The sequence below is a fragment of the Heptranchias perlo genome, chromosome 1 (genome assembly GCF_035084215.1).
Source record: "Heptranchias perlo isolate sHepPer1 chromosome 1, sHepPer1.hap1, whole genome shotgun sequence".
Lineage (NCBI taxonomy): Eukaryota > Metazoa > Chordata > Chondrichthyes > Hexanchiformes > Hexanchidae > Heptranchias > Heptranchias perlo.
Window position 1 is genome coordinate 170,753,816 of NC_090325.1, and position 13,132 is coordinate 170,766,947.

Consider the following 13,132-nt stretch of genomic DNA (forward strand, 5'->3'; position numbering starts at 1 on the left):
TTGGGTGTATATGAGAAGTTGAAAACATGGTTTGAAACTTTTTTAAAAAGACAATTTTTTTAAAGCAATTTTGTTTGAGACAAGGTAAAGAAAAACAAAATATTTCTGCCACTGATCTTTTTTGAAACCCAGTGGACTATGCACTACACTTTGAGTATGATTGGTTAAGGCTTCAGGGCTTTGGGGGGCAATTTTAAAGTTTTGAATATGGTAAGTATATCAAATCATTATGTAAATTTTATATATACAGATCTTCCATGATGTTGCTTATGGTGAGTTGGAGGTCACACTGTTACAATGACAGGAATGTCATGCCGTGTAATAAACAATGTATTATAATTAACTGTGTGGCATTTGCTTATGGATTTTTAAAAAAATTGATAATCTGTATCTCACTCTTGCTGTCACACACTTTTCTCATTCAGTGTCTGTGTCATACACCTCTTGATTCTCCTTTCTTTTGTGTTTCTTTAGTATGCTCAATATCTAACCCTTAATTTTTTTCAGACAGGAAGATGGGAGGCAACGCAGTGGGTGTTGAGCAGCTGCCAAAGATGTGCCATTTTAGGTGGTTGAGAGGGGAATTGGGACTGGAGGCAGGGCTGTAGCCAGGAGAGAGGAAACGAGTAAGCAAAGGGGTTGGGATTGGAATTTAGTAGGGAGTTGGTGGAGGGGGGGGGCATGTTCTGGGAAGGAATGGGGGAGGGCTGGACCTCAGAGTAATGATGGAGTCTAGTTGCTCTGGGGTCTGGGAATAGTCAGTGGGCTTGTGGTATGGGGTGCTTGGGCTAGGTGAAGGAGCATGTGGGCTGCCAAGTACATGGACCAACTATGAGCAGGTATGCCAAAAACGATTTGGGCAGGCTGTAAAGTACTTGTGCTGGGTGAAATGGGAAACACCTGGGGTGGGCAAGTGTTGCAGATAGCTGGAAAAACACTCCAAATGAGTGGGAGACCTTTTGCAGTGCAGTTGGGCTCACTTTAATCCCACAGTTTTTATGTTTTTGTGTTAATTTTTAAAAAAACACTTTTTCATCTTTTTAATGTCCCTAAAAAAAATTCTGTATTTGTCCGCAATTTCCCATTGGTATGCCAAAAGTGGGGGCAGGGCTTATAAACACCAAGTCCTGGCTTGCTCAATAAATGCTATCAATAATCAACATTCCCAGACATATGCACAGATGTAGCCTGCAAGTTTGATTGTCTTCAGCTAATAGAGATGGGTGTAGGAACTTTCAGAAATGCAAGGCTCAAGTTTCATCTACAGGTTGTGGATATTATAAGTTTAATTTTCAAGTAAATTTTGTAATTTTTATGTCTATGTCACAAACTGTATTTTCAGCGATGGGTGCTTAATTTAGTGGCAAATCCAGTTCGGTGGTTGAAAGATATTTCAAAAATATTTGGAAGATTTGATTTGCTCCTGTTCTCATTAGTAGGTTTTGATAGCGCATTCATTTTTTTCATTTGCGCTTACTACTGGAAATGAGGTTTGTAACATAATGACACAGAACGTTGCAAAATTTAGAAGACATTTGGTCAATTTCCTGCGGAGTTGTACACGGAGACTGGAGACCAAAGGCACTTTTCAGGTCAAGCAGTGTTTCCGAAGGTTTTTCACCTCCCAGGAGATTGTGTGGCTGGTGGGTTTGGGGCAATTAGGGGCGATTGTGTTTAGATGCCAATCTCGAGAGGTTTGATGGACCATTTGGGAGCAAGGGAGGGGATTGCTGGTGTTCAAATGTTGCTTCAGTGGATGGGAGGGTGTGCCATTGGTGACTTTCCATTTAGCAGAGTGGGTGTGGTTGGTTGTGGTGGTTTTCCCTTTCATTGGGGAAGGTTTGGGGTTGCAGGTGGTTATTTGTGTTGCAGAGCAGTATTTCGTTTCCTGGTCGGGTTCACGATTACCTGGATTTGCGTTGCAAGGGATAATCTGCTCCCCCTGAAAATCTCTAAGTCCACTTTTGGGGTTCAGTCAGCGTTTGAGAAGTTTGCTCAGCTGCCATTTTGTAAACTCTGTTCAGCTACGAATGGCCTCAAATTCCATTTTAACATGCTATGTCAACGAATCACTGAATATAAAGGTCAGTCAGCTTGCTGATTTTTTTTTTCTGCTCTGCATTTCCTTACATTTACAACTGATTGGAGTATTTTTTAAGAACTTTTTTTTTCTCTTGTGCATGATTCCAGAGGTTGGATTCTTATTTTTGGTGCAGTTGGCCTTTTCATGTAACGTTATGTCACATGAAATAAGCTTATAATACCAATTACGGGTACAATACCTTTGGAATGTTGTGATCATGTACCATTTTTAACATAAGAAAATAATCAAACTTGTCTATACAATCCATATTTTGTATGTTTGAAATGCTTGTAACAATATTTTTACATGTCCTTGCTTTATCCATGGTAATTTTCCTATCTGCTTTCTTGCATTTGATTTGTATCTTTGCTCAGTTCTGATTTTCTAGCTCAAATTGTGTATGTGAATCAGTTGCAAGCAGTTTACATATGAGAAGTGTGATGCTTAAAAGTGTAACACAGGACAATATGATGGGCAAAATGCATGCTAGATTTCATATAGATGTGTTTTGACACAAATGAGATGACCAGTTGATCTTCCGAATTGGAGTTGGGGGAAATTTTTGTTTTTCACTAAATTTCTAGACTGAGCTCCTCGAACTTTGTAACATTATTTCTCTCTCCCGAGCCACTGAGGAAAAGGCATGATGCCTCCCCAGTTTTTACTTGATAAAGTAAAAGAAGGAAAAGTAAAAGTGTTGTGTATTCCAAGCAACTCAGCACATAAAACACATTGAACATCTAGTAAGGACATTTAACTTATGCTGAACATTGTTAGATGGAGATTTCAGACATTTTTTTGTTTAAAACGTCTTTCACTGATGTATAATGGAAGGAAAATGTAACTGGAATGTGGGGGAAAGAAGTGTTGTAATTTTTTTTTGATATTTCCAAATTATAAATTGTAATGGTATGCAATGGAAAGGTTGGAGGGGGTTGCATTTGTTGAAATCCAAAATATAACATGAAGCGTTGCTACTTTTCTACAAATTACCTTTTTTATATGACAATTTCTACACGGAATTGGTAAAACTAGACTGTACAACAAGTTGCCCTAATTCCAAATTAAAAGGCACAAGGAGGGGGGGGAAAAGAAAACTAATGTGATACTGGGTGATGCTTTAGTGACTGGTTCGTCTTTTTTTCCTACGTCAGTTCGCAGTAAACCTTTTTTTTAGATTTGCTCGGTGCGTTTGCATGGTTTATGATGATAACCAAATCTGTACTTGACATTGAGAACCCCCTGTTTTAAGTATATTAATGAATTTTGGCATTTTTGTTATTGGAATTAAATTTATAACTGCACCATGTGATAACATATTGCAAGCTTTTATTGGAGTACCATATGTGAAAGGAAAATCATTACCTTTTCTGATTGTACTTGATACTTCGTAAGAGTATTGATTTTAGAAATGGAAGAGTTTGTAATGAGACTAAATACTCATCTAGAAAGAAAAAGGTGCAATTTGTTTGTCTTTAATAGGTTGCGTTTAAAAATCTTAAATGTTTGAAAAGACTCTTGGGCAGTTACTTTCTCATCCTATTCATTTGTATGGCTTGCCAGAATGGAACATACGTTTATAAAACTTAAAATAAAAACAAAGGGCTGGATACACTCAGCAGGTCTGGCAGCATCTGTGGAGAGATGTTTCCAGCATTTCCTGTTTTTATTTCAGATTTCCAGCATCTGCAGTATTTTGCTTTTATAAAACTTAGTCTGTTTTCCCCTTTTGTTAATGTTAGAGGTATTTTTGCCAAGTGTACATTGGCATTCCTGTGTTTCACTGTTCTACACTATAAAGTTGCTATGATTATGTACTGAACTCTGGGATCCTAATAATTTATGATTAAGTCATAGTAACACAACAGCTACTTAACCAATTGCTGCCTATAATGTGCCAGAGATTTCATGTCATGTAATGTTATGAATTGTGGTGGTTTTGTCACAAAATTATAGTGATACATGCATTGCTAATAGGCCTGTTGAATTTAGCTAGAAGTGGAACCAGATTATAACTTTGTATATAGTTCATTGGTGAGGATACATTTGAAAGACTGGAGAAGCTGGAATTGTTCTCCTTTTAGAGCAGAGAAGGTTAAGGGGCAATTTAACAGAGGTGTTCAAAAATTTTGAAGGGTTTTGATAGCAAATAAAGAGAAACTGTTTCCATTGGCACGAAGGTTGATAACCAGTGGGCACAGATTTAAGGTAAATGTCAAAAGAACCAGTGGGGAGATGAGAATTTTTTTTTACGCAGCGAGTTATGATCTGGAATGCACTGCCTGAAAGGATGGTGGAAGCAGATTCAATTGTAACTTTCAAAAGGGAATTGTGTGTATAGATACTTGAAAAGGAAAAAAAATTGCAGGGTTAAGAGGAAAGAATAGGGTAGTGGGACTAATTGGATAGCTCTTTCAAAGAGCCGGCACAAGCATGATGTTCAGAATGACCTCCTTCTGTGCATGATTCTATTAAAGGGATCAGTATAAACTGAGGTCATTAGATTGTCCATGGACAAGGTGATTCTTGTGGTTTGGGGAAGTGTTGCGGGCAGCTAGCTAAAGTTGAGAGATACTCGAGATTTCAATTTTTTCAGGAATCTGAGTATTTAAGCAGAATTTTAACGAGTTTTAAATAAGTGTGGTTGTCTGTTGTAGGATACATGTAACTTGTAAAGTTCGAGATTTCAGCTTGACTATTGTACATGGTCCGTGGAAGAACTGTATTTAATGAATGACTTTTTCTCATTTTTAAAAATCATTTTGGCTACAGTAACCATTTTGTATAATATCCTTAATGTAGATACTTGATTATAAGGTATTTTTAAAAAATATAATGCCTCTTTCTTTAATTAGATGCAGTGTTAGAATAATCGCTCCTTCGGATGGGTGTCAGTAAATTGGACGTTCTCTATAGGCGGCTCCTACTTACAAAACTTTTCATTCAAGGATGGGGAAAGCCAGATGATCTCAGAAGGTACTGTATAAAGATACTGTTTATCATTTACTGACTGTTGCATTCAACACGATTTTAGTGTTGCACTGTCAAGGTGACCTAGTAGTCCAGTATTTCTTTTGAGGGCTTGATTTTGAAGCTAGTCTGTTCAAATTCAATGTTTGGGTCCTAGTGATGTGGGGAAAGGAATTATTCTATCCTATTCAGCAACAGTGAAGCATGTCGCCTTTCAGCTGATACAGTGGCTGTGGACAAATTTGCTTCTCAGACCAGCTGCTTGTCTTGATTAAAGAATAGTAGAGGTGGAGATAGAACTTGCTGACGTTGCTTGGGAAAACGGAGAGAAAGACACTAAGTTTTAATATTTTTAAGTTTAATTATAATTAAAGGATATATGATGAGCTGTTACCTGATTAATGAGCTGACCTGATGACTTGTGAGCATCAAAGTTGAGTAATGGTGATGAATGGGATGTAGCTTATACACTATTACATTCTTTATACCACATTAGATAAGTGAAATTATTTTCTTTTAACTGATGTAGGGATTTCATAGTGGGTGCTGCAATTTCAGGTGTTCTAAACCCTCAACTACTTGCGTATATATGTGTGTGTTATCAAACAAAATTTGACACCAAGCAATACAAGGAAATTAGGACAAGTGACCAAAAGCTTAGTCAAATAGGTAGGTTTTAAGGAATGCTTTAAAGGAGGAGAGAGAGGTGGAGAGGTTTAGGGAGGGAATTCCAGAGCTTAGGGCCCAGGCAGCTGAAGGCATGGCTGCCAGTGGTGGAGCGATTAAAATCGAGGATGCACAAGAGGCAAGAATTGGAGCAGCACCGGTATCTTGGAGGAAGTTACAAAGATAGGGAGGGGCGAGGCCATGGAGGGATTTGAAAATAAAGATGAGAATTTTAAAATCAAGGCGTTCCTGAACCAGGAGCCAATGTAAGTCAGCGAGCACAGGGGTGATTGGAAAATGGGACTAGGTGCGAGTTAGGATATGGGCAACAGAGTTTTGGATGAGCTCAAGTTTATGGAGGGTGGAAGATGGGAGGCCAGCCCAACTCAATCCATATAGCAATCCTGCACTGGATCCTTTAATACTATGGACCTTCAGCAGTTGTTCAAATCTGTGTTGGGAGAGGGAAAGAGGGGAGGAAAGTTTTTTTTAAAAAAAGTTTTAAACTGCATTGTGTGTATACACATGTAGCATGCTAGTGCATGCATAGCTTTCACTTTTTCAATACTTTCCATCTGAATTCAGGTTTGAATAGTTCTGCAACAATCCCGGTATTTGCAGTAAAACTGCTACAGTACTTGTAGAAAGAGGAGATGGAGGGCTTTCTGCAGTGGGGCCATGAACTTGGTTGGTTGTTTTGCTTCCTTTGCCTGCAAGGCCTCCTCAAATACAGTTCTAAACCAGCCATGTGGAGTGAGTGAGCAGTCAAGGAAAAAGAGACCCCTGGATGGAAAATGTTTCATCTACGCTCAATACCTTTCTGTAGTGAAACAGCTAAGATTTGGAATTCAGTGGAACTACACTGTATTGGGTATTCCAATGTGGTGGCATCATATGCTTGTTTAAATTGTCCTAAAGATCTGAATTGAATTAATCATAAACTTATAGGGTTTGTTCTTACATTTTTTTATGCCTTAGAGAAATTTTAAAGCCAAAAATTGTATTTTTTAGCTGTTGTTAGTAGTTGATAGAGATCAAAGATCAAATTTCCAAAATTGCAGATGCAAATAAGCAACAACATGGCTTAGTGTTCCCTTGTAATTTAGATTATTTATACCTTTGGGTGCCTATAGTTAGAACTCGGCTAATATAGTACTCACATTTAATTGGATGTTCTGTATAAATGTGAAGATGTAAAAGTTTTGAAAATACTGTAATTGCTTTTCATTAAAATTGCAGGTTGTTTGAATTTAGAAAAACAATAGGAAACAGAGAAAAATGTCAACAGTTGGTTCCAAAAGACTACCCTATATTCATTGACAAGGTAATTATTTTGTGGCAAAATGGCCTTTATAAAGGTGCACTATTTTCGCATTAGATTATGCTGCGGGGCAAGATAAATCATCATTCAAATCTTCTTTGCCTAATTTTGCCTGTAAATCAGATTTTTTGCCTCAGTTATGAAAGCAGGCAAGCATGGACTCTGGCCTCCAACTCCTACAAAATTTCTCATGGATAATCAAGTACATGAATAATAGAGTGCAGGTAACCAATGTAGGTTTAGTTGGATATTTTCTCTACCATGTTCAACCATCAATTGAGTGCAGTCTCATTTGCCTCAGGGTGAGTTCAGTTGAGCCATAATACATTTTTCATTAATAGCTGATATTTATATTGAGCCTTTAATGTAAGAAGTCACTTGACAAAGATCAGACACAGTAGGAATTGGGAGAGGTTAGCAGAGATGACTAAACGCATTGTCAAAGAGATAAGCTTTGAGAATGCTTTTGAAGGAAGGGAGAGACTTAGCAAGAAAGCAAGCTTTATGATGGGAATTCCATTCAGCAAAACCGTAATGGTGTCAGTGGTAGGATGGAAGGAGGGGATATGTATATGTTTGCCTTAGCCACCCTTTTTCTTTTTATATAACTGTAGAAACTCTTGCTATCTGTTTTTATATTTTTTCCTAATTTATTTTCATAATCTATCTTCCCTTTCTTAATCAATCCTTTAGTCACTTTTTGCTGTCTTTTGAAGACTTCCCAATCTTCTATCCTCCCACTAAGTTTGGCTACCTTATCTGTCCTTGTTTTTAGTCGGATACTATCCTCAATTTCTTTACTTAGCCACGGATGGCTGTCATTTCTTTTACACCCTTTTTTCCTCAGTGGAATATATTCTTTTTGAAAGTTGTAAAATAACTCCTTAAATGAACACCACTGCTCATGTATCGTCTTACCCTTTAATCTATTTTCCCAGTCCACTTTTATCAATTCCGCTCTCATACCATCATAGTCTCCTTTATTCAAGCTCAGTACGCTTGTTTGAGAACCAACCTTCTCGCCCTCTAATTGGATATGGAATGTAACCATGTTATGCTCACTCATTCCAAGGGGATCCTTAACTAGGACATTATTAATTAATCCTGGCTCATTACACAGGACCAGGTCCAAGGTTGCTTGCCCCCTTGTAGGATCAGTTACATACTGCTCAAGAAATCCATCCCTAATACACTCAATAAACTCTTCCTCAAGGCTGCCCTGCCCAATTTGATTTGTCCAGTTAATATGATGGTTAAAATTCCCCCATAATTATAGCTGTTCCCTTATTACATGCCCCGACTATTTCCTGATTAATACTTCTTCCAGCAGAGTTGCAACTATTAGGAGGCCTATATACTATGCCCACTAGTGTTTTTTTCCCCATATTATTCCTTATCTCTACCCAAACTGTTTCATTATCCTGATCCTTTGTCCCAATATAATTTCTCTGTATTAGTGATTCCTTCCTTTATTAACATAGCCACCCCACCTCCTCTTCCTTCCTGCCTGTCCTTCCTGATTGGGAATTAAATATGCCAGGGTGTTTAACAGTCGTTGTCACCCTGCAGCCATGTTTCTGTAATGGCCACAAGATCATACCCATACGTAGTTATTTGTGCCATTAACTCGTCCATTTTGTTACGAATGCTACGTGCATTCAGATAAAGAACTTTCAAATATGTTTTGTGACACTTAGTTCCTGCTTTTTCCTTTTTTAACACTTTACCTTTTACTCCATACTTTCTGTCCCTTCCTGACACACTTTCCTCTGTCTCCCTGCTCAGGTTCCCAACCCCCTGCCACTTTAGTTTAAACCCTCCCCAACAGCACTAGCAAACACTTCCCCCTAGGACAGCGATCCCGGCCCTGCCCAGGTGCAGACCGTCTGGTTTGTACTGGTCCCACCTCCCCCAGAACCGGTTCCAATGCCCCAGGAATTTGAATCCCTCCTCCTTGCACCACTCCTCTAGCCACGTATTCACTTGAAATATCCTCCTATTTCTACTCTGACTAGCACGTGGCACTGGTAGCAATCCTGAGATTACTACCTTTGAGGTCCTATTTTTTAATTTACCTCCTAACTCCCTATATTCTGCTTTTAGGACCTCATCCCCTTATATCGTTGATGCCTATGTGCACCATGACAGCTGGCTGTTCGCCCTCCCCCTCCAAAATGTTCTGTAGCCGCTCCGAGACGTCCTTGACCCTTGCACCAGGGAGGCAACACACCATCCTGGAGTCTTGGTTGTGGCAGCAGAAATGCCTATCTATTCCCCTTACAATTGAGTCCCCTATCACTATAGCTCTTCCACTCTTTTTCCTCCCAGCCTGTGCAGCAGAGCCACCCATGGTGCCAAGAAGTTGGCTGCTGCTGCCTTCCCCTGATAAGTCATCCCTCCCCCCAACAATATCCAAAGTGGTATATCTGTTTGAGAGGGGGATGGCCACAGGGGACCCCTGCACTACCTGCCTGCACCTCTTACTCTGCCTGGTGGTCACTTCCTTAATAATGGATTCCAGCATTTTCCCGACGACCGATGTCAGGCTAACTCGCTTGTAGTTCCCTCCCTTCTTGAATAGCGGGGTTACATTTATTATCTTCCAGTCCACTGGAACAGTTACAGAATCTAGAGAACTTTGGAAGATCATGACCAATGCATCCACTATATCTGCACCCACCTCTTTTAGAATCCTAGGATGTAGGCCATCAGGTCTTGGGGATTTGTTGGCTTTTAGTCCTGTTAGTTTGTCCAGTACTTTTTCTGTAGTGATGTTTCTCAATCTCATTTATCCCTTGGTTCCCCACTATTTTTGGAATGCATTTGGTGTCTTCTACTTTGAAGACAGATACAAAATATTTGTTTAACGTCTCTGCCATTTCCTGATTTCCCCATTATAATTTCTTGTGTCTCAGCCTCGAAGGGACCAATGTTTACTTTTGCTACTCTCTTCCTTTTTACATACTTGTAGAAGCTCTTATAATCTGTTTTTATATTTCTTGCTGATTTACTTTCATATTCTATTTTCTCCCTTTTTATCAATTTTTTGGTCATCCGTTGCTGGTTTCTAAAACTCTCCCAATCCCCAGGCTTATTACTCTTGGCAACATTATAAGTCTCTTCTTTTAATCTAATACTCTCCTTAACTTCTTTAGTTAGCCAGCGGTGGATCACTTTTCCCATGGAGTTTTTATTTCTCAATGGAATGTATGTATGTTGAGAATATTGAAATATTTATTTAAATGCTTTTTAACTGTCAAACCCTTTAATTTCCCAATCTACCTTTGACATCTTGCCCCTCATACCTATGTAATTGGCTTTATTAAGTCAGAAACTAGAGTCTTAAACTTAAAGTACATAGAATTTCACATTGAGTTTGAAAGTTATCATATTATGATCAGTCTTCCTCAGAGGTTCTTTTACTTTGAGATTACTAATTAACCCTATCTCATTACATAATACAAAATCTAAAATGGCCTGTGGTCTAGTTGGTTCCATGACTTATTGCTCTAGGAAACCATCTCGAATACATTCCATGAACTCGTCTGCTAAACTACCTTTGCCAATTTGATTTGTCCAGCCGATATGCAGATTAAAGTCCTCCAAGATGACTGCATTTCCTTTGTTACCAGCTCCTTTTATTTCATGATTAATACTCTGTCCAACCGTATAGCTACTATTTGGTGGGAGTAGTTTATAGGACACCTGTGTTTTCTGCCCCTTGTTATTTCTAATATCCATCCATATTGATTCTACGTCCTGATCTTCTGAGCCAAGATCCTTTCTCACCACTGTCCTTATGTCATCCTTTATTATTAGGGCTGCACCCCCTCCTTTTCCATTCTGCCTGTCTTTTTTAAATGTTATGTACCCTGGAATATTTAGTTCCCAACCTTGGTCATTTTACAACCATGTCTCTGTAATGGCAATTAGGTCAAAACCATTTATCTCTATTTGTGCAATTAATTCATCTATCTTGTTACGAATGCTCCATGCATTCCTGCTTTGACCTTACTTGCACTATTAGTAAATTCTGTCCCTTCCTGCCACACTCTGCTTTTCTTTACCCAAGTCACTACACTGTTCTATTAACTTTTCTCACTAGATTTCTAAATTTCCCCTGACTTGACCCCTTCCCCCACCCTCCTTTTTACTTTAAAGCCCTGTCTACAGCCCCTGGTTATTCGATTCGCCAGGACGCTGGTCCCAGCCCGGTTTAAGTGGAGCCTGTCCTGTCAGAACAGCTCCCACTTTCCCCAGTACTGGTGCCAGTGCCCCATGAATCGAAACCCCTTCGTCCCACACCACTCTGAGCCACTCATTTAACCCTCTGATCTGTTTGCCCCTATGCCAATTTGCACATGGCTCAGATAGTATCCAGCGATTTCCACCTTTGAGGTTCTGCTTATTAATTTAGACCCCAGCTCCTCAAACTGTCTCAGCAGAACCCCATTCTTAGGAACCAATGATTATATTATCCCCTACAACTACTACATTCCTTCTTAATGACATCACAAAGGATGTAAACATCATCCAGGACTGTGACGAAACATTTCTGATAATGCCAAGAAACCATGGAACTTTGACCAAAATGGTTGAAAGGAAAGTCTAAGTGAGAAACTTTTTGTTCCAAGTACTTTTTTGTAAAAATATATACCATAACTGTTTTTGACATTTTAGCAAAATCACAATTTTCTTCGGCTTGGTGACCCTCAACTGAGTTGCCTCCTTTCCAGGGCATTCCAGTAATATCACTGACTGGAATGTCACCATGCATTCCAAAGTGCCTTCATCGTGAGCACTGAGGGCAATAACTTCAAACTGACCTGAACCCGCCCAAAACTGTAGGGCCCCAGGAATCAACGCTACAGTCCAATAGTTGAATGTATCGATGGGAAATTCCTAGAAACTTGCACCATGACACAGGCGTATCTATGTTTCCAGTGCAAAAGTTTGAGGAAAATATGGCGTAAGTGAGTTGAAGCAGTTTTCACACTACTCTAATTTCCTGGTGACCTTTGCACCACCTTGCCCAGACGTTCTCCGAAATCTGACAAAGCTGATTAAAAGAGCTCCACGCCCCCCCCCCCCCCATTCAGAACAACAGCAAGCATGAATTTCCAGGATTCTAGACACGTGGGCCCGTGGTCATCTGCTAGCAGTATAATTTATGGCTCTCAGATGATTCTTGGCCTGGGAGAACTATTTAAGCTTCGCAGCTTTTAAAAATTTTTTTTTTTGTTTGTTCGGGGAAACTGAAGACTTTAATAAGAAACAGAGTCTGTGAGTGGCTAAAGACATTTTTTAGGATCCCAACCCCATTCAGAAAGACAAAGTAGCTGCATTGGCTGTACCACTGGGCATTCCCCAGTTCACCATTAGTATTATGGAGGAAGAGCAAAGGCAGGAGTCGCGGCGCATGAGGCATCATGGCAATAGACATCTGTTCCAGATTTTTTATGGTGCTTCCACCCAATGTTCCCAGGACCCGCCATTGGTCACAGCGCTTCTGTAGTCCATGGAGTGCCACTGTGTTCACTGCGGAGCAGTTTCCCAGGAAATGATGGCGTAAGTTTGCATCAGGAAGTTCAGTGCACAAATAGCTTGACTTACGGTATAACTTGCCGATTATGCTGCTCCAGGAAATTCCTGGCTGTCGTTTTTTTTTTTGGCTTGAGCCATTCAAACTAGGAAGGTCCTTGGCCAGTGCTAAGTAACCTGAACTCAGCCAGGGCAGCAGTGGAAGCACTGCAATTGGTTTCATTGCCCCAAGGATAAATTGTCCAGCATCCTTGCCAGTGATAGCTACTCAGCAACCTCACAGGTAAGGACTGGGTGGGTGCTTGCTGACACACGTCCCCAGTCATTTGGAATTATGCTGGTTCTGGCAATTTAAAAAGGCTGCAAACAGTGCAGGAAAAAAAACCCTTGGTAAATATTTTGTAGAAGCATATTTGATGCAGGGAAATTTGATTTAATTTTGGACCATCTTGTAGTTTCTACCGGCATAGTATCATTTTTCAACGCACCTATCTGGTTTCTCTCTTTTCTGCATTCTCTAATTTTCTTAAAGTCTTGGCAGCCAGGCAGCA

At 39.7% G+C, this 13,132-nt stretch overlaps 1 protein-coding gene across 3 annotated transcripts in view; it reads left to right on the forward strand.

The window, feature by feature from the left end:
• Positions 1 to 13,132, forward strand: part of abhd18 (abhydrolase domain containing 18) — a 102,980-nt gene that overhangs the window by 12,772 nt on the left and 77,076 nt on the right. For all 3 annotated transcript variants that reach the window (XM_067993587.1, XM_067993594.1, XM_067993616.1), the window contains exons 2-3: positions 4,939 to 5,059; positions 6,959 to 7,043. In XM_067993587.1, the coding sequence (XP_067849688.1) occupies positions 4,968 to 5,059; positions 6,959 to 7,043 (177 nt within the window). In that variant the 5' untranslated portion in view covers positions 4,939 to 4,967. The remainder of the gene's footprint in view (positions 1 to 4,938; positions 5,060 to 6,958; positions 7,044 to 13,132) is intronic.